Source organism: Camelina sativa, chromosome 9, assembly GCF_030686135.1.
Source record: "Camelina sativa cultivar CO46 ecotype springtype chromosome 9, ASM3068613v1".
In the NCBI taxonomy this organism is placed as follows: domain Eukaryota; kingdom Viridiplantae; phylum Streptophyta; class Magnoliopsida; order Brassicales; family Brassicaceae; genus Camelina; species Camelina sativa.
The window spans coordinates 7,226,863-7,251,126 of record NC_141888.1 but is presented as its reverse complement, the minus strand read 5'-3'; the positions used below and the strand labels follow the sequence as shown (position 1 = coordinate 7,251,126).

At 33.7% G+C, this 24,264-nt stretch overlaps 4 protein-coding genes and 1 pseudogene across 4 annotated transcripts; 3 read left to right on the top strand and 2 right to left on the bottom strand.

Annotated features, from left to right (window-relative positions):
• Nucleotides 1–842: 842 nt before the first annotated feature.
• On the top strand, nucleotides 843–1,964 carry LOC104715083 (putative F-box protein At3g28280). Its single transcript, XM_010432533.3, has one exon. It carries the CDS (start codon nucleotides 843–845, stop codon nucleotides 1,962–1,964), a length of 1,122 nt encoding a protein of 373 aa, XP_010430835.1.
• Nucleotides 1,965–4,646: 2,682 nt separating this feature from the next.
• Nucleotides 4,647–16,358, bottom strand: LOC104715082 (protein THALLO). Its single transcript, XM_087465309.1, is given in 7 exon segments — nucleotides 4,647–4,786; nucleotides 4,876–4,945; nucleotides 5,055–5,118; nucleotides 5,245–5,331; nucleotides 5,442–5,484; nucleotides 15,963–16,081; nucleotides 16,324–16,358. Coding segments are annotated over 7 exon segments (549 nt in total). The 3' UTR covers nucleotides 4,647–4,655.
• Nucleotides 6,206–11,258, top strand: LOC147937860 (uncharacterized). Its single transcript, XM_087467653.1, has 6 exons — nucleotides 6,206–6,323; nucleotides 6,789–6,875; nucleotides 7,000–9,076; nucleotides 9,656–10,190; nucleotides 10,283–10,382; nucleotides 10,475–11,258. Exons 3-6 carry the CDS (start codon nucleotides 7,009–7,011, stop codon nucleotides 11,174–11,176), a joined length of 3,405 nt encoding a protein of 1,134 aa, XP_087323779.1. The 5' UTR covers nucleotides 6,206–6,323; nucleotides 6,789–6,875; nucleotides 7,000–7,008; the 3' UTR covers nucleotides 11,177–11,258.
• Nucleotides 13,017–15,261, top strand: LOC104710670 (uncharacterized). The gene is made up of 6 exons (XM_087467654.1): nucleotides 13,017–13,211; nucleotides 13,393–13,595; nucleotides 13,681–13,807; nucleotides 13,888–14,176; nucleotides 14,263–14,475; nucleotides 14,762–15,261. Exons 2-4 carry the CDS (start codon nucleotides 13,393–13,395, stop codon nucleotides 14,104–14,106), a joined length of 549 nt encoding a protein of 182 aa, XP_087323780.1. The 5' UTR covers nucleotides 13,017–13,211; the 3' UTR covers nucleotides 14,107–14,176; nucleotides 14,263–14,475; nucleotides 14,762–15,261.
• A 176-nt stretch (nucleotides 16,359–16,534) lies between the features above and the next one.
• Nucleotides 16,535–24,264, bottom strand: part of LOC109124998 (receptor-like protein 11) — a 59,847-nt pseudogene continuing 52,117 nt past the window's right edge.

Sequence of the window (24,264 nt, the reverse complement as noted above, 5' to 3'; positions counted from 1 at the left end):
AGACACTAAAAGATTCATTATATCATGGTTAAAAACCACAAAAACCATGATATATCATATATATCAAACAAATCCATGTATTTCGTATCACATATTCACAAAATTTCTTTGTGAGGCTTATAATTTTCCAAACAAGTTTTGAAATGACAAAAATGTTTGAAGTTATTTTTGGTAACAGCAGAATATGTTTTGTAATTCTTGCTAGTGGAAAAAAAAAACAGAAAAAACAGAAGGAGTAGACAGTTTGCTCCTAAAATGTCTATCTTCCCACTATTAATGATGTTACAAACTCTGCTTGATCAAGCCATAATTTTATTTGAAATACAACAGAATGGTATATGATGATTGCTCATTGAGCAGAGACCAAACACAACCTACGTTTCCTAAGATGTACATACTTACATAGTACTCTTAAGAAATAGTCAGGACCATATATGACCGTGCCTAGAGTTTTATGGCTTAAGGCAGAAAAATCTAAACAAAGACAGGTATACATTTTTGTGATAAAATGTGTTATAATTGATAACTAAAATTTAACATATTGTTTTGCTTCCGGTAAAGTTGCGTCAAAAACTTGTTCCTTGTAACGAAAATTTACATATTCCTTGTAAACTATTTCCATATTTCTTTTCCAAAATAATGATATGTTGATTTTACATATTGTGAAATAATATTTATTTATTTTTTTCTAAATTATGTGTCTTGCATATTTTCCATTAATAACTTTTGTAGCATTATTTATTAATGATAGCACTTGTCTTCACCCGAGAACCCTAATCCTAACACACACGCGCGCTTCAGCAAAAAACCCTAATCTCATTGACAGAGAGAGATAGGAAGATATGAATTCGTTTCCAGAAGATCTATTAGCAATTATACTCTCGAAATTACCAATAAAGATTTTCACAGCGTTGAAACTTGTTTGCAAGCAGTGGAAATCGATCGTGGAGTCTCCATATTTCCGTGACTTGTTTCAGTCTATGGACCAAAACTCAGATTCTTCATCATGGTCGCTCATGCATTATGGTAATGAAAAAGAAGTCATAGCTCACTACAGATTCAACACTTGGGGACTCGAACGGTCTCTAGGCTCTTACATCACGTCATTCCTAACCAAGAAGTTTGAGAGTCAGAGAAACAACTACAGAGTCTGGGCTTACAGTACTGATGCTGGTTTAATATTAATCAGTGAAGTCCCTATGCATGTGAATAACCGATCCTTGTACGTGGCTAATCCAGTTTCACAAGAATGCGTAAAGATCCCTCCTCATCATAAGGGAGATTCGTGTCCTTTGGGAATTGCCACACGAACTGAGAATGGCGTTCTTTTGGATTACAAAGTTGTTCTGTTTGGTCACTCTGATGAGGAGAGCTTGCTGATATATTCATCTGAGACAGGTTTGTGGACTTTCGACACTGTCCATTTGTCTCTGTTTGGTTTTTATAATCAAACGCCCATTAGCTTGCACGGGAGTATTCACTGGATCGCCACCAATGGTAATCAAGATCATGTTGCTGTATCCATCGATTTCTACGCAACTGGCACGAGCTCTGTTCAAGGCCGTGTGACTTCTTTACCTGATTCCGGACAACAATTCGATAGATCTTTCTCAACTTGTCAAGGATCTCTCATGTATATGAGAATAGTCTCTGTTACCAAAGCAGATGGAACTGTAGAGGATAAGCTATGTGTATGGAGGCTAAAGAGCGGAGAATGGCAACTAGTATCTACTTTTATTTATACTGGTCTCAAGTATTTCCCGATGGGAATAAACCCTTTTGATGCTAATACAATATACTTTTGGAGTAAGGAGGACCGAAGTTTGCTATCTTTTAACGTACGCAATGAAAAGTTTGTGCTCGAGAGAAAGTTGAAACATAGCCGCGACCTAACAGGATCATTCTTTTCCTCGTTCGTCCTCCCACAATGGCTGCATAAGATTCCCAAGACGGTGAGAGAATAGTTTCTCAATTTTTATTTTGTAATAGTCTTAGTTCCCTTACGCAAGAGGAATGAGTTGTGTAGTATGGTGTTTGGTTTATTTCTTTAACAAGAGAGAAAAAAAAAAATTGTTATGGCACTTTGAAGGTTGGGAGATTTGTTACAATAACCTACAATTTATTAGAAACAACTAAAATAACCTATCAAGATTTTAAAATATTTGTATAGCATATTTTTACCATATTATCTTTGGGGAGATTTGCTACAATAACCTACAATTTATTAGAAACAACTAAAATAACCTATCAAGATTTTAAAATATTTGTATAGCACATTTTTACCATATTACTCTTGCATATATTACTCATTTTTCTTCTTAACTACAAAAATATTGTAAAAATCACACATACAATACTAAATATTCAGAAAATTATTTAAAAAAAAAATTTTAAAAAGGAAATAATTGAAGAATGAAAATTAATAAAGGAAATCATTTAATAAGGGAATCAAATGAAAAAGGAAATATTTTTCAAAAGAAAAATCTTCAAAAATATAATTTAACAGACTTATAGGTCTGCATAGTTCTATAAACTTTAGTTAAGTCTTCGTATTTTTGGTAGACTTCTAAAAATATTAGTCAGACTTATAATTACTCTGCGAAGAATCATAGACTTTAGTAAAGTCTTCGGATTTTTGGTAGACTTCAAAAATATATTAAGCAGACTTATATTTAGTCTGCAGAGATTCATATACTTCGATAAAGTCTTCGCATTTTTGGTAGACTTCAAATATATATTAAGCAGACTTATAGCTAGTCTACGGAGTAATCTAGACTTTAGTTAAGTCTTCGTATTTTCAGTAGACTTAAAAAATATATTAAGTAAACTTATAGTTAATCTGCGGAGTAAATCTAGACTTTTGTTAAGTCTTCGTATTTTCGGTAGACTTCAAAAATATATTAAGTAGACTTATAGCTAATCTGCGAAGTAAATCTAGACTTTTGTTAAGTCTTCGTATTTTCGGTAGACTTCAAAAATATATTAAGTAGACTTATAGCTAATCTGCGGAGTAAATCTAGACTTTTGTTAAGTCTTCGTATTTTCGGTAGACTTCATTAATATATTAAGCAAACTTATAGCTAATCTGCGAAGTTCTATAGACTTTTGGTTAAATCTTCGTATTTTCGGTAGACTTTAAAATTATATTAAGCAGACTTATAGATAGTCTGCGGAGTAATCTAGACTTTAACTAAGTCTTCGCATTTTCAGTAGACTTCAAAAATATATTAAGTAAACTTATAGCTAATCTGCGGAGTAAATCTAGACTTTTGTTAAGTCTTCATATTTTCGGTAGACTTCAAAAATATATTAAGTAGACTTATAGGTAATCTGCGAAGTAAATCTAGACTTTTGTTAAGTCTTCGTATTTTCGGTAGACTTCAAAAATATATTAAGTAGACTTATAGCTAATCTGCGGAGTAAATCTAGACTTTTGTTAAGTCTTCGTATTTTCGGTAAACTTCAATAATATATTAAGCAGACTTATAGCTAATCTGCGAAGTTCTATAGACTTTTGCTTAAATCTTTGTATTTTCGGTAGACTTCAAATTATATTAAGCAGACTTATAGATAGTCTGCGGAGTTCTATAGACTTTAGTTAAGTCTTTAAAATATATTAAAATATATTAAGCAGACTTATAGTTAGTCTGCGGAGTTATCTAGACTTTTGTTAAGTCTTTGTATTTTTGGTAGACTTCAAAAATATATTAAGCAGATTTATAGTTAGTTCACGGAGATTCATAGACTTCGGTAAAGTCTTCGCATTTTTTATAGACGTTAACAATATATTAAACAGACACATAACTAATCTGCATAGTTCTATAGACTTTGGTTAAGTCTGGTGTATTGTAGCAGAACTCTAATATTAATTTTAGCAGACTTTTATGGTAGTAGTTTCATAAAAATTTCTTAACAGTCATTGTATCCACCTCTCTTTTACCTTTCAGTGGTATTTTTAAAAATTATTAATGAAACATAATTAAAATATATTAATAGTAGTTTTAATCTAAATAAGAACAGAGAATTCTAGAAACACAATCGAAGGATAGGGGTTCAGAATTAACCATAATTCAGCCCAGAAATTCAATAAACTTGAACAACTAAAACTAATCAAAAAGAAAAAGATGTAAGAGATTTTATATTGTGGAGGATGAAAAAATTCGATACAACGTTAATTCTATTATATTAGGTTTTAAACAATTAATATATTTCTATAAATATTTAGATCTTGGAATTTAATTTTAATAATTTTATAAACCATATATATTTGTCATTTGAAGAAAAAAAAGGCAAAGGATATTTTTGGTATTATCAAAATTATTACACAAAAAGTGAGTTAGTCTAACAATAAAAATAAAAAAGGTTAGCCTGACTAATCATTAAAAAAGTAGGTTACCATGAGTAATTCTCTCTTGAAGGTTTTATAAAATATATTTATCCTTGTGTCTAACTTACGCATGTTGAGTTACGAAGAACATACAGAGCAATTAAAAGTAAAATATATTCAGAGACTATCGCAAGAATAAAAGATGTTAGGGAAACTACTTGGAAACTGATTTCTGTTTAATTTCGAGTTATACAAACACCATCAAATACTGCAAGACAATGATTTGTAAATACGAAAATTACGAGATCCAAAAATGAAAAGTACGAGGTTAGTTCTTGATTCGGATGCTCCGGCTTGTGTTGGGATTGATACCGCGAGTTTCTCCTGCATATGGACCCGTTTGTGTCCTGATACCTCTGACCTGTCCTCTATGTCTAATGACTTTTTTCATGTGCTTGTTTCAAGATCCCAAAACATCTGAGTTTGAGGCAAGGAAATAGGTCATAAAGAAACGAATGTTGCAGAAACTGGCAATCCAAGATTGTTTACCCGGTACTTCGTTCTGGGAGTTTAAAGGTACTTGTTGCGTTGCCGGGTTAATCCTCTGCTGCTAGGGATCTTGGTTTTGGTGGAGATTTAAAAAAAAAAAATGGTAAGGAAAGTTAAACTATGGTGGTAGGCTAGAGTAACAAAATTACGTTTGTTGTGTGCTTTTGAACATTCTAACCTGATTTGGAATCAGTCGTTTTCCATCCACGCGTTCTGGCCATGATGGGATCAAATGTGGTTTCCTGAAGCAACACAAAACGTGCCATTAAGATAAACTATTGGTATACTATAGTACTACCACAACTTGTATATTCAAGATTTGTGAATTAGAAAATCTTAATGTAATGTATTGTTATTATTATTACTACCTTGAATAGATCTCTGCTTTGGCAGCTCGTTTAGCTTCTTGTTTCTGTTTCACTTGTTCGGTAAAATCATCGAATGTCTTTAGCTTCCTGGTTAGTTAGATCCGATATTGAGAAATTATTGATACATCACAATCTTCAAAAAGGATCGTATGATGAAAATTATTAAAAAAGAAACCAAAAAAAAAAAAAACGCTTACCTATCAGTTCGTTTTTGAGCTTTATCAGACTTTGAAACAGTCACTACAAAAAAATGGTCATGAGACGAACGTTTGTGACAAAAATTTTACGTCACAAATTTGTGACATTTTAAATACGTTATTGAGACTAACTAATTTTGTCATTAATTCGTAGTTATTTTGTCACAATTTTGTGACGTTTAACGTCAGTACCGAATTATGTCACAATTAATGTCGAAAATGTGACGATATTATTGGTTGTAACAAATGTGATGATTCGGTGACTAATATATAGTCGTAAAATAGTTACGATTTTATAACAGATATATGAGTCACAATTTGTGCCATTAGAGTGAAGAAACTGTAGTCACAAATTGGTACTAATGACTAGCATAATGTTTTGTATTAAATAGTTACATAATTTCGTAACACTTTTGTCATAATAGTGATTGATTTTAACAATTATTGATTTTGACTTAATTTGTAATGAAATAGTTGCAATAATATTAATATGTTAAAATAGGATAATCATCTAATTTATATGACAAAAGATTTTGTAACAGTTTTTTTTAGTTATCTTTATTATTATTGTTTTTAGATAAACTTAAAAGATACTTAATTTTTTTTTCTTATGAGATAAAGTTAACAAAAATACTTAACTAGTTTTTTCTCTATTACTAATGAGAATAGAAATCTCATCATCGATATATATATATATATATATATATATATATATATATATATATATATATATATATATATATATCTTATTGCTTTTGTCTTTTGTGGAAGATATCACAATCAGAACTATAGACGAGATTTTGAAGTTTTCTCTACCAAAAAAAAAAATAGACGAGATCTTGAAGTTTTTGTCTAGCAGTTATAAGATTTTTCTTCTCATAGGTACAAGTCTAATTCAACTTTTTTTTTTTTTTTGTATGTGGTATCCTTGAAACTTTTGTGTTATATTGAACTAGTGTCCATCATCGTTTATGTGTTTGTGTTTCCATGATCTGTGAAAAGTTGACTAATATAATTAACATGGCCTCTGCACGTTTAATTTGATAGCCATATATCTTTATTTTAATTAACTTAGTTTTCTTCTAGACATGTGTTTAAGATCATACGGTCATATATATAATAAAGCTCTGTATGATCTACGTTTTCTTCATAGACACATGTCTATATAATACGTTTTCTTCATATTAGTCCATATATATAATTAACTTAGTTTTCTTCTAGACATGTGTTTAAGAAATTAGTATCTACGTTTAATCAATGAGAGAACATATGAGATACAACAATTAAGTGCATACATCATACGTAGATACTAATTTCTTTTTTGTTTTTGTTTTTGTTTTTGTTTAGTTACAACAACAATCGATCGAGCAGTATTACAACTGTCTATTGGACAATTCTATTCGGCGAAAACAATAAGTCCAAAAGAATACAAAGGTTACGTATTTGTGTGTAATATTTCGTGAATGCTTTTCTAGTTCTCTTGGGTTTATACTACTAATAATTCTATTTAATTCTCTTTAAGTTATTAAGTTTTTGAAATTGATTTTTAATATTTTAGGTCTATTTAATGTCGTCAAACAACGACATTCCAGTAACAAGACGTTGGATGTACGAAAGAATTGATCACACAATTAATGATGTTTCAAGAGAATATTGCCAAGGATTAGCAAATTTTATAAGATTTGCTAAGAGTCAACCTTTATTTCTCGAGAAAGGCATACTCCATTGTCCTTGCTTCAAGTGTGAGAACGGAAAAATGTGGGATGAGCAGACCGTGACAAATCATTTATATATCAGAGGATTTATGCTTAACTATTGGGTTTGGATTTCTCATGGAGAAAATTACAACACTGCTGATATTCATTCTTCTACCGAAGATGCCTCTGGGTCTGAGTCTCACACAGAACCAGTAGATCCTTATGTGACAATGGTTTCAGATGCATTTGATAATCCAGAGTCAAGATTTGATCAAAACATGGAAGAAGAGCCTAATGCTGAAGCAAAAATGTTTTATGATATTTTGGACGCTGCAAAAAATCCAATTTATGATGGTTGTAAAGAAGGTCTTTCGCAACTATCTCTAGCAGTTCGACTCATGAGTTTGAAGACATATTATAATTTGCCTCAAAACTGTATGGACGCAATTTCTAAAATGGTGAAAGAATATTTGCCAGAAGGTAACAACTCAATGAATTCCTACTATGATATAAAGAAGCTTATGCGATCTTTGGGTTTACCTTATCAGAAAATTGATGTTTGTCGAGATAATTGCATGATTTTTTGGAAAGATGCTGCGTCGAAAGAGAACTGTCAATTTTGTGGCAAAGATAGATTTCATCCTACTCAAAAGCCTGAGCAGAAAAAAGTTGCATATAGCCAGATGTTTTATTTGCCAGTAGCCGATAGATTAAAGAGATTGTATCAATCTGATAATACAGCAAAAGATATGAGATGGCACGCAGAACACTTTGTGAAGACCGGAGAAATGTCTCATCCATCGGATGGAGAAGCATGGAAACATTTTAACAAGGTATATCCTGATTTTGCATCTGAACCAAGAAATATATACCTTGGGTTATGTACAGATGGTTTCAATCCATTTGGTATGTCAGGACATAATTATTCACTATGGCCGGTAATTTTAACTCCGTCTAATCTGTCACCTGAATTGTGCATGAAACAAGAATTTATGTTTTTATCAGTTCTAGTTCCTGGTCCAAATCATCCTAAGAGAAGTCTTGATATCTTTCTTCAACCTTTGATAGAAGAATTGAAAGATTTGTGGTATAACGGAGTTCAGGCATATGACCGTTATACAAAGCAGAACTTTCTTTTACGAGCTGTACTTATGTGGACAATAAGTGACTTTCCAGCTTATGCTATGCTTTCGGGTTGGACAACTCATGGCCGGTTGGCTTGTCCTTATTGTTTGGATCAGACAAATGCATTTCAACTGAAGAATGGTAGAAAAACGAGGTTGTTTGATTGTCATCGTTCATTTTTGCCGAATGACCATAGCTACAGGCGGAACAAGAAAAACTTTCGGAAAGGGCGGCTTGTGAATGATACTCCACCTCAATTGCTAACAGGTGAAGAATTGTGGAATAAAGTCAATGTTTTGCCTAAAACAGTTGATTGTGGTGGAAACCATGGGCGATTACAAGGATACGGTGACACTCACAACTGGCATAAACAGAGCATCTTTTGGGAGCTACCATATTGGAAGGATCTTAAACTCCGACATAATCTTGATGTGATGCACATCGAAAAAAATGTTCATGATAATATCATCAATACACTACTTAATGTGCAGGGGAGGACCAAAGATAACATCAGATCACGACTCGATTTGAAAGAGTATTGTAATAGGAAACAACTGGAATTAACAGCTGATGGAAGGGCACCAATTCCGATTTTCAGACTTCAAGCTGATGAAAAAGCAACCTTTTTTGAGTGGCTCAAAAAAGATGTTAAATTCTCTGATGGGTATTCATCAAATCTGTCAAAATGTGTTGATCAAACTGGAGGAAAATTACGAGGAATGAAAAGCCATGACTGTCATGTTTTAATGCAACGGTTACTGCCAATTGCTTTTGCTGAGCTTATGGATAAATCTATACACGAAGCACTTTCAGGTTGGTATATATATATATATATATATATATATTCTTAATTTGATGAATTAATTATATTATTATCTTCGGGTCTTGCTGTTATATTTAAGTTGATTTTTTTATTAATAGAATTCTTAAGAACTGCTGGATTAAATGCAATTATGGTTCAACGATTGGATTAGTCTTAGATTGAGAACGTCAGTTATGAGTTTTCTTTTGTTTTGATTTTTTCGTAAGTTTTTTTTAGTTATTGATGTGAAAATTTCAATGGGTTCATATAATATTAATGTTTGGCTATATAAATTGTAAAGCCAGAAATCTAATAGACGGAAAGAGTTTATCAATGCTGATTGTGTATAGAGTTTGTAAAATACTATCATGCAGTTATAGTATTTTATTTTGATGGTGTATATGGAGTAACGTTAAAACTTACGAATTATGATGTCTAGTCTAATGTTATTATAATTCCTAAGTTAATTTATTTCATGACCTTTCTGTTCATCTTTTGGTATAAGGTCTTTTGCTTAGTGTTTTCCTTAGTCTATATATTATAAGAATATAATTTAATGTTTAACTAAATCTATATTTTCTTTTATGTAGGTATTAGCTTATTTTTCCGGGATATTTGTGCAAGAACATTATATGAAGATGGTGTTGCAACATTGCAACAAAACATTTGTATTGTTCTCTGCAACTTGGAGAAAATATTTCCACCATCTTTTTTTGATGTTATGGAACATTTGCCTATTCATTTACCACATGAAGCTCGACTTGGAGGACCTGTACAATTTAGATGGATGTATCCTTTTGAACGATACATGGGTCATTTAAAGAAAAAAGTGAAAAATAAAGCAAAAGTAGAAGGCTCGATTGTTGAACAATACGTCAATGAAGAAATTTCTACTTTTTGTAGTTATTATTTTGAACCCCACATCAAAACGAAAAGTCGAATAGGAGATCGATACTATGATGGATATGATCACTGTACACAACAACCTGATGAAGTCCCATATATTTTTTCTCAACAAGGGAGGTGCAGTGGTAAAGCAAACGAGAAATGGTTTCAAAATGAAGACTACCATGTTGCACATACATATATTCTTTTGAACTGTGAAGAAGTAAGCCCATATGAAAGGTACGTGAAATTAACTTTACACTTGCACAGTTTTCATATATATTATAAATAAGACATTGTTATGATTCTCATTATATTACAATTTCATGTAGGTTGTTTGAAGAGAATATGGCTGCTACTCATCATGAGATAACTGCAGACAATCTAAACGTCCTAAAAGAAAAAAAATTTGCAGACTGGTTACGAGAATATGTAAGAAATTATTACTAAGTTAACCGTATTTGGATTCCTGATTAATATTTTTTTTATTAATAGATGTTTTCATATGTGTTAATAAACTTCAGGTGGAAAACACTATGAGTGATAATTCATATCCAGAATGGCTACAGACACTCGTCCATGGTCCAATGACAAAAGTTACTTCTTGGCCTATGTACTTTTGTCGTGGATTCATATTTCACACCTACGATCATGGGAAAGATAAAAGAAATGCCAATTATGGAGTCCGTGTGAAAGGCACATCATCTTCTAGTTCAAGTGAAGAACATGATTTCTATAGAGTCTTAAGAGAGATTTTAGAACTCGATTATCCTGGACCTGTTCATCTTAAACTTGTGGTGTTCAAATGTGACTGGTATGATTCAACCATTGGAGGAGGTGTGCGAATAAACAAGTCTGGAGTTGTCGATGTTAATGTCGCAAAGCGTTATGGTAAATATGATCCTTTCATTTTAGCTTCGCAAGCAGACCAAGTATGTTATGTGCCGTATCCACGGATGACTCAGAAGAAAGATCAACAATGGAATGCAGCAATCGTGATACAACCAAGAGGAAAAGTATTACTCAGCTCTGATTTGGATTTCACTGCAATGCAACATGAAAATGATGATCCAATTGGTTCTGTTGATCCGTTGGAAGTCGAGACTCTCACATATCCACATGGTCAAGCAGAAAATCTTGATGATATAGAAGAAGAAGAGGAATTTGGATCAGATGATGAAGATGGAAACCCTGATATTGAACTTACTGATTCAGAAGATGAATAATTTTTTTTTTCTAATTTGGATTTGTCATTGATACGAGTATTTTTTATCATTACTGTCAGGAAAAATTTGAGTTTACATGTTTTTTTTGGTGTTTCTTGGACCTGGTTTTTGTGGCGAATTGAGGTTTGCTCTCATTAATACAAGTTATTTATCTTCTTTTTTTGTTGTCTTGCTCTGTTTTACTACCCCAAAACAGAGAGGTTTGCTCTCATTAATACAAGTTATTTATCTTTTTTTTTTTTTTTGCCTTGCTCTGTTTTACTACCCCAAAACAGAGCATCGAATCTTTGTTCTACTTCTGCCCCTTATCACACCGGCATTATAGAGCCATCTCTGGGACGGCACAGCTATGGTATAAAAGATCCTGACAACGTACAAGACCATGCAAGGTTATTTAAAGTAGTAAAAGATTTATTTGAGATTTAGTCTATCTTCCTAAACCATTAACTTTGAGTCTATCTTCCAAACTTCCATCTATTTAGCATTTTTGTTATAGCAAAAGAAAAAAATTATGAGTCTAGTTAAACTGTGTCTTCACTCTTAACCAGTCAAACACTCAAACACAATCGACTTTACTACTTAGTTAGTCATAGTCCGTGATATTTGCAAATCTAGAACCCACTTTGAATTTGTCATCATGAATAATTCACTTTATTTTATTTAGTATTAACTAAAATAATATTACTTTTCAATTAGCAAAATTTCTTTTTAAATGGTACAATACCCCTCTATCCGAAATTATTAGATGTTTTAGGTATTTTTTGTAATAGTTTTTCTCTAACATCCATTCTAATTTTCAATTTATTGTAATCTAACAATAAATAAATAAAATTTGGTCAAAGTAGTCTAAAAGGCTAATGCTACTCCATCGTTAGTTTGTTACTTGTATTGTATCATCCAAACTCTTTATATTGCTACAATCAAATTCTTTCATGCACGTATAAACAAAATCCAAAATCTAAAACTAAAAATGGAACAAGGAGGAAAAAAATCTCAAGATGTTCAACCCATCAGCAAGACCAATCCTCACATATTTGATCTAAACAAGCCGTATTATGAAGAAGAAGAGTTTTATCCCAAAGCAGTACTAGAACAGAAAGAAAGCAAATCAGAACATGTCCAATCGATCAACAAGACAATTTCTAGCACCAATCGTACTTTTGATTTGAACCAAGAAGATTACAAAGAAAGAGAAATTCATCCCAAGAATGCAAGGGACGAAGTTAGATTACAGATGCTGAAGATTTGGGCTCCTTCATATTTTACGGTTTGGATCATCTTTAAAATTTCACCTAATATAATTCAATCTATAAGAAACTGTTATTTTTTTTTCATCATCATTTGATCAATCATCTGATTATATTCTTATTTGTATGGACAGATTCGTCGCAAGTATGGATGAGCTAAATCAGTCTTTGCTGCAACTAAAAAAATGAAAGAAATCTACTTGCGAACTGAATTAAGTTGTTTGTCTGTTCTTAAATTATGTTAAAATTTTTGCCAGCTCTATCTATATGAGAGAGCGACGAGTTTTACTGTTACAAAAGAAAGTTGACTAATACTAGGCAGAAGAGATTCCTAAGCAAAATCAAAAGCTTTGTTTATATTATATATAAAACAGAGAACATGCATATGTGAGCAAAGATTTACTACGAAAGTCAAATAATTATAAAATAGTTTTAGGAGGTGGAATATAACTATTTTTGCTGGGAAAGTTAGATTTAATAGAAGCGGCAAAAATTGTTGGTTTTCTTTTCTTTTTTTTTGATAGAAAGAAAGGGAAAAAAGTAGTAGCGGCAAAAGCACCCGGTAAAAACAAACAATGTTTTTACACCTATCTCCCACTCACGAAAAAAAAAATAGATATAATCTTTTCTCCACGTTCTCCCTAGGAAACTGACTAGTCTCTCAAATTCTCAATATAAAGCTGAGATCGAAGCCCTCTCTCCTTGGGTCCTTCGATTTTAACCTCCTCTCTTGTCAGTTCTCTCTTCCTGATCTCGCTGTAGGCTCTTCCACTACCTTCGATTTCAAGGTTTGAATTTTGTAGATACTCTCTTCCCGATCCTCTAGATCTCTTGGGTTTGTTATAAAGTGTTTGATTTGTTCTAAATTGATTGGATTTGTTATATATTGTTCGATTTTAAGGTTTGAATTGTATAGATATTGATCCTCTAGATTAGTTTTCATATCTTATTTCTCTTTGCTAATTACAGATGCGCCCACCAATCAACATTGGTGGTCGTTCGTATGGACAATCATCGAGTTCTCAAGCTGCTGGTTTTCAAAGAACTTTGCCTCCTAGAATTTTGAATCCCCCAGCTGCAATCGTTGAACCAGTTGAGCAGATGGAAGAAAATTTACCTGTGCAACGTGATGTTCGAGTGCTTGATCCGGCTCGAAGAAATGGAGCTATATGGTATTGTTCTTCCTTCTTTTTTTTTTTTCAGACACCGTTTAATGTAACAAAGTAAAGTGTGAATTAATTAATACACATGCAACAGGTTCAAAAACAACACCGAAGTATCAACTCGTGTTAGGAAAATCATTGAAGGGAATTTCAAAGGAGCGTGGTATAGCTGGGGAAAAGTGCTGCAGTACTATAGAGATGCTTGGTTTTCAACATTTAAGGTTTGATTTAGTTATGTATTAACTATTTTTCAGAAATAAGTTTATATTCAATACATGTCTAATAATATATATATACACAGACAAGGTTTCGGTGGGATCCCACGATTGAGCATCTAGTTAAAGCCAACTTTGATGCACTTGCTGCTACTCGTCTCAAAGGAATGGTTAGTCTTGCAAAGTCCAAGGGAAAACAACCTGAGTGGATTCTGTCTAACCATTGGGAAAATATGGTAGATTACTGGAAGACTCCAAAAGCCAAAGAAAAAAAGCGAAAAAGCTCGTTCTTCACGATTATTTAGTCGTGATGGTTTAGGTCCACATTGTCACAGAGCGGGATCACGTTCTTATGCAAAAGTGAAAGATGTTTTGGTAATATTTATATTTTTGGTAACGAACATATATTTTTGTTTAAAATTTTAATAATTTTTTAACTTTCTTTTGTGTTTTGTACACAGGAAGCAAATAATGAAGACTCTTCCTTCATTGCTGTGATGAGAAAAACACACCAAAAATCCGATGGGTCATATGTTGATGAGAGAGCGCGACTAATTGCTGAAGCGTATGATGAACATCTTCTAGAACGCTTGGCACAAATGGAGTCCTCTAATGGAGAGGTTTTGACAATGGATTCTCTGACCATCGAGGAGAAAAATGACATCTATGTTAAGGTACCTTTCTACCTAATATATATCTTTTGGTAGCTAGCTAATATATATAGTTACTGTTTTTTATAACTTCTATTATGTTTTATTTGATATGCTTGTATGACTTTTGATTGTTGGCATATGATGATGCGTGTGTTTATAAAAACCTACTTTTATCAAAATCTAGTATCTTATTTACAGAATGTATTTTTTTCTTTCACTTGAATCTTTTTTTTGTTTTCTTGGAGCTTTGAGAAAGTTTTGCGTGTGAATGATTTCTTATTAGCATACTTTGTGGTTTCTTTTGTAGATTGCTGGTATATCGAAACAAGGTCGTGTATTTGGACTTGGATCACTCCAAAGTGGGGTTTCTATGTCTTTGGATGGTTCGGCTGTGCCCCCTCAAGCTACTGAAGAAGTAGGAACATTAACGCTACGAGTTCAAGAGCTGGAAATGGAATTGCAAAAGAGTCGTGAAGATAATGTGGTTATTAAGAAAAGACTTGATTCTGTGGAGAAACTGATTCAATCTTTTGCAGGTCCCAGTGGATCAAATGCAGCAGCTCCATCAACTCCACAAACTTCCATGGGTGTTGGTTCGTTTGCTCATGCTACGTAGTTTGGTTTTACTTATGTTTGCTAATGCTACTTTGCTTATTTGCTTCCGTTTATGTTGTTAAGTTTATTTGCTTATTTGCTTCCGTTTATGTTGTTAAGTTTATTTGCTTCCGTGTATGTTTGTTTCTTCTTTATAACAATTTCATTTTGGATGTTGATTTGGTAATTTAATCATTTCTATTACTTATCAAATTATTTTAGTGGTTATTATAAATATTAAATATTTATGCCAATTTTAGGGGATAAATATATGATGAAAATATAATAAGAATAGAGACAAATTTTAGACACAAAATATGACGTTATAGCTTACAAACTTCGAGCAATATAATAGTCACACAACATTTCGTTTTAGAGACGATGTTTACAGTCAATAATTGTGACGATTAAGTAACAGTTTTTTAGTCATTGTTTATGGCGTTTTAATGACTATAGTTACGTTGTAAAAAGTGACATATTTGAGACTTTATGATAGTTACAAAATATGACAGTGTTGAGACTATATTTTTAGTCGGTAACTGTAACGGTTAACCAACGATTTTGTAGTCATCACTTGTGACTATTTAGTGACAACAGTGTTGTCGTCATGTGTGACATAATTGAGACGTAATGATAGTCAATAAATATGACGATTTGAGACAATTCTTTTAGTCGGTAATTATAACGTTTTTGTTACTCTTATTTTTTGTCACTTATTGTTACAATATAGTTATTAGATATATTCGTCACAATATTGTGACGCATCTGTTACGCAAAAAAATTTGTGACGACTTTATTGCAACCGTTTAAAATTTGTGACAAATTCGTCACAAATTTTTTATTCTTACGAATTTGTTATTATTGAGACGAAATATTTGGTATCAATAAGACCATTTTTTTGTAGTGAGTAGAACGAAGGACTTCATTGCTTCCAAGTTTTCCCTCTAGAGCTGCTCGAAGTCTCAACATTTCCTCAGTTTGCATATCAACCTGCTGGTGCTTGCTTTTCTCTCCTTTTTTCTTCTTTTCTTCTCTCGGTTGAATAAACGGAAATCAGCTCCACACAACAGTTACACAAAAACTTTTTACTACGGCAGCAATTTGGAGATTTATCAAAGGTGTGTCTATACGAAGAAAAAATCTTAGAAGGCGTCGATTAAAACCCTAATAGGGGGTTAAACATTGAGGGTACATTTGTCTTTTATGATCATCATATTCTTATCCTAGTCGCTAGTCAGTTCATATTTAAACCAGACGATCGATATTTAATAGCACACTAGTGAGAATGGCAAAAGACTACACGTATACATTTCTAGCCAAGATATTAGATATTGTATATATAAAATACAACCAAAGACGTTTATTACAAAACCATAAAACAGAAAAGTACAAACAAACACAAACAAGCGTTTTGGAGAACAAACACGAACAGGACGGTACAAAATGCTTCAGAAATGCTTAGAGGGACAACAAGAGATGAGCTTAATTAACGAGCACTCGTGGTGGTGACTCTGATTTTTTTTCGACCAAACTTCAGAGTAAACCATTCATGATTGTGTGAAGTGAAGATGTATCCCATCACCACACCAGGTCCATAGGCTATTGCAGCTACTACCCAATTGAACATCGTTTCCTTCTACTCTAACAACTCCTCTGGTAGTTGTGATGTAGGACTAGAGACATGCGTTTCTCCACATATATCTTCAAGACCATAGAGTCTAGAGTTTCCCAAGAAGGAAGAACATTTCTGTCTTTGAAACTGTGTGCCTCGTGGCAATGGACCTCGGAGAAGGTTATGGGAGAAGTTCATGTATAACAAAAAGGAGAGTTTCCCAAGATCTTGAGGAATTTGACCTGAAAACTTGTTACATGATAGGTCTAATGCCTCAAGATTAGTCAAATTTGCCAGGAATCGTGGGATGTCTCATGTGAATGCGTTACTAGACAGTAGACAAGTTTAGAAGACGCAGTTCCACCAAAGAGCCATTGGATTCAGGGATTTTGCCAAATATTTTGTTTGCAGAAAAATCAATGGCTCTAAAGGTCTTGTCCGATCCGCTCAAAACTCATCTCTACTCCTTTATTCACCATTTCCATCGAGCTATAGACAAGAGAAAAATTTTGAATATCTTACAAACCAAGAAAACTCCAAAACTCTAAACTCACAAGGACTCTTTTTCTCCCTTCTGTTTGTCTATGGAAAGCGACAATAAGCTGCCACTGAAACTCTCAAGTCGATTATTCCCTTAAATACATCGGTCTAGGCTTCGCAAACCCAACCAATTTCTAATTTTGACGATTGAAAACAAACCGGTCGAACTGGAAATTGTTGGTGTCGACTGACACCTTCCTTGGTGTCGACTGACACCCTCCTTGGTGTCGATCGACATCCACCCCAAAATTAACTTTCGCGGATGTTACAAAAGGTATGTTGCTCCAATGTTAAAGTTTTTAGAAGAGTGTTCATTGGCAGAGGGGCAAATCATGGCGGCTATGCAGTGTTAGTGTTAATGTCTTGTGATAATAAATTTGGTGTTCCGATAATTGTTCACATTCTTGGTGATTCTTCAGTTAGAGTTCAGATTCAAAGTAGCTACAATGGTTGCAGAAATGGTTGATGTACGAGGTGATTAATCATCAAATTATAGTTTTAACAAACACAAGAAACTTAACAGAAAAAGAGAACAAGGGAAGATATTCTCGATTCCATGGCAAAGATGAGGATTCTACAACACATGGACATAATTCTGGTTATGGCCACCACCAGTTTGAAGAAAAAGATAATTCTGGTTCTGATCATCACCAGTTTCTGAATTTCTAAATATTTATAAAAACTTTCTTAAACATTAAGGACGTCTTCCTAAACATTATGAAATCCTTCCTAAATTTTTTAAAAATTGAGTTTTTGAGTCTTCATTTATCTTTTGCCTTAATGTATCACATAATAGAAAAAGTCTCAAGCGATGCGGCCATGCGGGGATCAAATGAACGTAATAAAATATGTTTAGGTATTTTATAATACATTCAATAATTATTAATATCAATATTGTTACAAATTTTAAAAATTTATGTGAAAGGTAGAATATGATGTTTGATGAAAAAATTATCTTGCTATTTATTGAAAAAATTGTGGTATCGTATCAATATATAATTAGGATCATGGGAGGTTTTCAGTTTTTTTTTTTTGGTAAATCATCATGGGAGCTAGTTATGGTTATATTTCAAAGAATAAATATGCCATAACTTTTCTTTGTGTATTAATATGCTGAAAGTTTTTTTTTAAAACATCATTGGAGTTACATTTTCAAAAATTAATATGCAATAATTTGTGATAATTATTATTATTAAAGAAAAACAAAACATCATTATTTTTTAGTATCTTGAAATTATTTAAGAATGGAATTATCTTTTGTTTTAAAATGAGAAAACAAATATTTTATTCTTGAATTACTGAAAAATTATTGAAAATTACAATGTTATGGTAATTATATACAATATTGATAAATGATACCTCATAAGTAATATACTTACTTACAAAATATTATGTCCAATAAAACATATATTGTATTCCAATTAATACATTAAAGTGTATTAAAATGATGAGTTTTTTTTATAATTGACATCAATAAATTTTTGTTTTCTGGAAAATATTATGGGAGTTACAATTTATTGAATTAATACATATACAATAAATTGTGATTATGATTATAATAAAAGAAAATAAAATATCATATTGTTTTATTTCTTGAAATAATTTTTGATTATGATTCAAATTAAAAGAAAATAAAATATCATATTCTAAAATCTTGAAATTACTTAGAAAAAATATTTGATCTTCTGGCACAAAAATTGTAAACAAAATATTATATTTTTTTCAACAAATAAATATTATAATATTTTCATATTTTTTGATATCTTGAAATTATTTTAAAATAAAACTACCATAACTATAATTTTCCAAAACTATAATATTAATTTTTATTCTTTAATTATCGGCATATTATTATTTGAGGAATTATAATGTTATGGTAAGTATATAAAATATTGATCAATAATAATAATACTAATAATAATAATAATAATAATAATAATAATAATAATAATAATAATAATAATAATAATAATAATAATAATAATAATAACTAAAAGGACATTGCTCAAATGCTAAAGATTTTTTTTTAGGATATTTTTTAGGGTGAGTTACTAGAATATTGCATAAAAGCTTCGTTATTACAAAAGTAACATACAATTGTTTGTAATGACTAGACTAACACATTGTACCTATACTACCCCTGAAACTAGTGTTGGAAAAAAACGTAATTACGGCTAATGCCATTAGGAAAAAAAAAAAAACATTGGAAGTTGGGACTAAGTCTACCGATCCTTTGATGGTAGATTTATACACGTGGACTGATTAAAGGTGTACGTCAGATATTTTTGGTACACTTAGTTGTAGTCTTGGTACACTTATCGGTCACTGTAGATGGTACACTTAGTTGTAGTGTTGGTACACTTATCGGTGGACGTATATGAAATCGATTCGGTAGATTAAGTTGGTAGAGGAATTTTCCTTTGATGATAGACTTTTGTTTTTAGCGCGTTTAGCGGCAAAGGTAAAAGGGTGGGAAGATATTTATGGTAGACTAATGGGCTGTTGCGACAGATTTATGCGACAGCCTTCTCTCCTTACAGATATTTTTGGTATACTTTGTTTGTTTTTTGAAATAGTTTTCGTAGTGATGTGGTAGCCTTCTTGTCCATGGTAGATTTAGTAAGCAAGATTGACAGCTGTAAAGTCTTACTAGAATAACACGAATTTGTTTGAGCTGCCAAAGACAGTCGAGCGTTGCGATAGACTTATTGGAAGAAGATCTAAACACCATTCATGTTCTTCCGATCTATGGTGTTCATGTAATAAAGTTTGTAGCAGATTCATCAATCGTGTTCTGTTTATCTGCCGGAGCAAACGTCTTTTTCCTACTCAGTTTCGTTAATCTTTGATCTTGGTTCATCCATGGAAGAGCAAGATATCGTATTGGCGTGTGGGAGGTGGAGGGTAGAGAAAAAGCGATGGTTGTTTGATGTTGATACTAGCAAAGGGTGCAGGATTATAGTTGCCGATAAAGAAACAAAATTTGAAGACTTTACTGCTATGGTGTACGATGACTTTGGTTTCTGTGAAAGAACTTCCGCGATAAAGTTGAGCTATATGTTAGATAGATATAAAAATAGCGGATGTTATATGCCACCGGTGATTGTTTCGAATGGTCGGCAGTTTCAAAACTTTCTCAAACAGCATAGGAGTGAACTCATCCGGCTATGCGTTGAGATCGAAGCTAAATCTGGTGAAACCTTGTTCGAGGAAGTTAAACCGAAAACCCCAGAACCAACACCGAAGACCCCTAAAGTCGTTGTAGATGATTTCGTAGGCGTGGCAGAGGAAATGGGAGAGAAAGATGATGAGTACGAGAGTCGGAAGGAAGACGTTGAAGATAATGTAGGAAATGATGTAGATGAAGATGAAGCAGATGACGAGGACAACAGTAGATTTGATTACTGTGACGACAGCGATGGTGCAAGTTCAGGGGATGAAGACTATCTGCTGTACTCCAACTTCGCCCCGGATGAAGCAGAGGAATCATTGGACGACGGACCTGGGGGTGGGTCTTGTATAGAGGAAAATGTGTGTAACACAGAATCAAATAACCGTACCCGTAAGACTAACTCTGCAGCTGATGCAATTGAGAAGGAGGTTCGCAAAATAGAAAACGGAGGTGGTGATATTGCTGTGGGGGATAAATTTGATAGCAAAGAAACGTTGGTGGCAAGGTTGAGGGTGCTGAGTGTATTAGATAAATATGATTACAATGTTCGATATTCAACGCCCGTTTTGTTAATCGTTGAGTGTTGGGTAAAAGGTTGTAAATGGAGAATACGGGCTTCAACCATGGGTGATTCGCCAGTGTTTCATATTCGCAGATATTGTCGTCAACATACTTGCTCTGTTACGGAACGATATGGCCGTAGCCGTAATGCTAAACCACCAATCCGAGCTCAATTATACAAGGATTATGTTGGTGGTGTGGGAGGTTCTGTTGTGCCAAATCTTGTTGGGGATGGGCTCAACCTACGATATGGTGTACAGGTTGGCTACTGGAATACTTTAATATGTTTGTTTTATGGTTGGCTCTGTGAGTGTACTTGTTTATAGGGTGTACAAACAGATCGTAGCTTAAGTTTGTTGGGTTTGTCAGAAATTAGTTGATTCTATGGCCTGCACTGCACATATATATTGTTTAGTGCTGATGTCTTTTACTGACCATTTTCATATAATAGCTTGGCTACTGGAAGGCACATCGTACACTTATAAAGGCGCGGGAGTATGTTAGGGGTACACCTGAAAGTGGATACGCTGAATTACCTGCATATTTATACAGGCTGAGGTCCTCTAATCCAGGGACCCTTACTAGACTGGTCGTTGATGCAGAAGACAGATTCAAGTATGTTTTCACAGCGATTGCTGGATGCATTAAGGGTTTCAGGTATATGCGGAAAGTTGTAGTTGTAGATGGAACCTTTTTGAAAGGTGAATTCAAAGGGACTCTTCTGATAGCGACAACACAAGATGGGAATTTTAATATTTTCCCTCTGGCGTATGCGGTTGTTGATACAGAGAACGACGTGTCGTGGGAATGGTTCTTTACTCAATTAAGTAGTGTAATTCCTGATGATGAAGAGCTTGCACTGATATCTGACCGACATAAATCTATTGGTAAAGCTATCGCTAAAGTGTACCCCCTGGCAAGTCGAGGAATCTGCACTTATCATCTTCACAAGAATATTATCCTGAGATTTAGTGGGAGCAAAACATTCCGGCTGGTAAAAAAAGCAGCTGCAGCGTACCGTGTAGTTGATTTCGAAGAAATCTTCCAGCAAATTCAAGAAGCGAATCCGCAACTGCATGCTTACTTGGTTCGTGCAGATGTGACCAAGTGGAGCAGGGCGCACTTTCCTGGTGATAGGTACAAATTCACCACGAGCAACATTGCAGAATCGCTAAACAAAGTACTGAATACTGCCAGAGCCTATCCCATTGTAGAGTTACTAGAAGCTGTTCGGAATATGTTGACACGTTGGTTTGCTACAAGGAGAAAACAAGCTGCCGCAATGCCAACTTTACTCACCAAAGGAGTTGAGAACCTGTTACAGGTGTGACATTCATTAACATATCCATCGATATATATGTTAACGAAAGGCCTGAAAAATGTTAGTGGATATGTTATGTTGTTTTGGTTATATGAACTTACGCTTATTTACTCATAGGCACGTATTGAACAGTCAAGGCGTCTAAAGGTTCAAGAAATTGATGAAGATCGATTTGAAGTAAGTGGTGTTAACTCAACGCATGTTGTCAATCTGAGGTATAAGAGGTGTTCATGTCGGCGTTTTGATCTAGAGAGGATGCCATGCGTACATGCTATCGCAGCCGCATATACGGCCAACGTATCAGTTATAAACCAGCACCATCCATACTTCCGCAGAGACAGCCTCTGCAGTGGGTATGCGGAGGCGATAATGCCAGTAGATACATCCTGCATCGTTCCTACTGATATTACACCGTCCAGATGTAAACCGCCTTTTGTTAGGAATCCTCCAGGAAGGCCAAAGATGACGAGGAGGAAGTCTTTTGTCGAGGTTGCGTTGGAGACGAAGCGGCCCCGCAAACAGCATGCTTGTTCTCAGTGTCAACAGGTTGGCCACAACCGTACAACATGTCCAGCTAATACGTAGTGCATGGGCAACAATACACGTGTTATCTTTTCTTGGCGTGAGGATAATACTCTTTTTTCCTAAGTGCCAACATAGCTTTTTTGTAACATGTTTATGATGGTCCTTTTTAATTTCTAAGGCCACATTTTGTTTAAACTATAATTGTTGGAGAAATTGTTCCCGGCTGCCCTAGATGGGCCTATTACTCGTGTGGGCATTTTAGAAATCTCAAGCAAACGGTTTTCTGTCTGAATAAGAAGCTTACAAAAGCGAAATATATCTGTTTGTGGGCTTTATATGGTCCATGAGAGAGGACATAATGCGATGGTTGGATAGTGTTGACATGTTCACTTATCGTAGATAACTATTGTTATGTACGTACATATATTACGGAGTACTATATTTTATATTTTGTTGACAAAACATAACCATATATTATCCATAATCAGCGTAACATTGGGTTCACTCAAAAGTACAAACACACCGGGGAAAAAAAAGTTAATAAATTGCATAGATCTGTGCCGGTTCTTTAAATATGCTAAACTCCCTGAGTTCTCCCTTTCGCCCATCTAGTTCCTTTCTTCTCAAGGTACTACATTCTCCCCTACGTGCTCCATTATATGTTCTATATAGTAACGTGCAGCGTTTTCAGATCTGCAGTAAATATAGAAAGTGTATTAACGTATTTTACAGTAGCAACAAATACAATTATATATTTTAATAGGAAAACAAACAGCTTACATCTCCTTGTGATGTTCCATTCCCTCGAAATCTGGTTTTATATAGATTTGCAAAGAGGCGGTTGTGTTGACGAGGCAAGGAGCATCTACAGAACATTTACAAAATTAGATGTATATGGTTTCACAAGGCTAGTTTCCTTATCTGATCTATCAAATCGAACATACCTTTGTAGCTTCCAACCTTCCAGAACCGCAAAATACAAAAGACGGGTTCAGATGTAAAAGTAAGATGACACCCGAGTGCTTCCCAAGCATTTATGAAGCGAGCAGCATAATCATCTCGGGCACGACACTTGAGGGTTTCATTCCTACGATTTTCTCATGTTAATATTGAACGGGAATACGAAAAAACTTTTAATGTAAATGTATTGAAAAGGTAGCACAAATCTCCTTTACCTCCCATTCAGTAGGGTGAGGACAACTTCATTGGCCGCATTTGCCCCCTCGAGCAATCTTCTGTCTTCCACCCCAACTACACACCCACAGACATCTGATTCGGGGTAGACACATACTTTAAACGTTACGACCTATGTATTTTGATATGAAATTGTCTACTAACCTATTTATTTAGTATCAGGCCTAAAAACTAGTGATAATCACAAATATATCAATATCAGCAATCGTTTTATAACGTAGTTTCAAACGATTTGTTTAATTTAAAATTGAAGATAAGCATACCGAATGATATGGGATGGGTAATTCTCCC

Coding starts and splice junctions, on each gene's coding strand:
- LOC147937860 (XM_087467653.1), top strand. CDS start 7,009: ATGTCGTCAAACAACGACATTCCAGTAACAAGACGTTGGATGTACGAA. Junction 9,077..9,655: donor TATACACGAAGCACTTTCAG/GTTGGTATATAT, acceptor TCTTTTATGTAG/GTATTAGCTTATTTTTCCGG. Junction 10,383..10,474: donor CAGACTGGTTACGAGAATAT/GTAAGAAATTAT, acceptor AATAAACTTCAG/GTGGAAAACACTATGAGTGA.
- LOC104710670 (XM_087467654.1), top strand. CDS start 13,393: ATGCGCCCACCAATCAACATTGGTGGTCGTTCGTATGGACAATCATCG. Junction 13,596..13,680: donor CGAAGAAATGGAGCTATATG/GTATTGTTCTTC, acceptor CACATGCAACAG/GTTCAAAAACAACACCGAAG. Junction 13,808..13,887: donor CTTGGTTTTCAACATTTAAG/GTTTGATTTAGT, acceptor ATATATACACAG/ACAAGGTTTCGGTGGGATCC.
- LOC104715083 (XM_010432533.3), top strand. CDS start 843: ATGAATTCGTTTCCAGAAGATCTATTAGCAATTATACTCTCGAAATTA.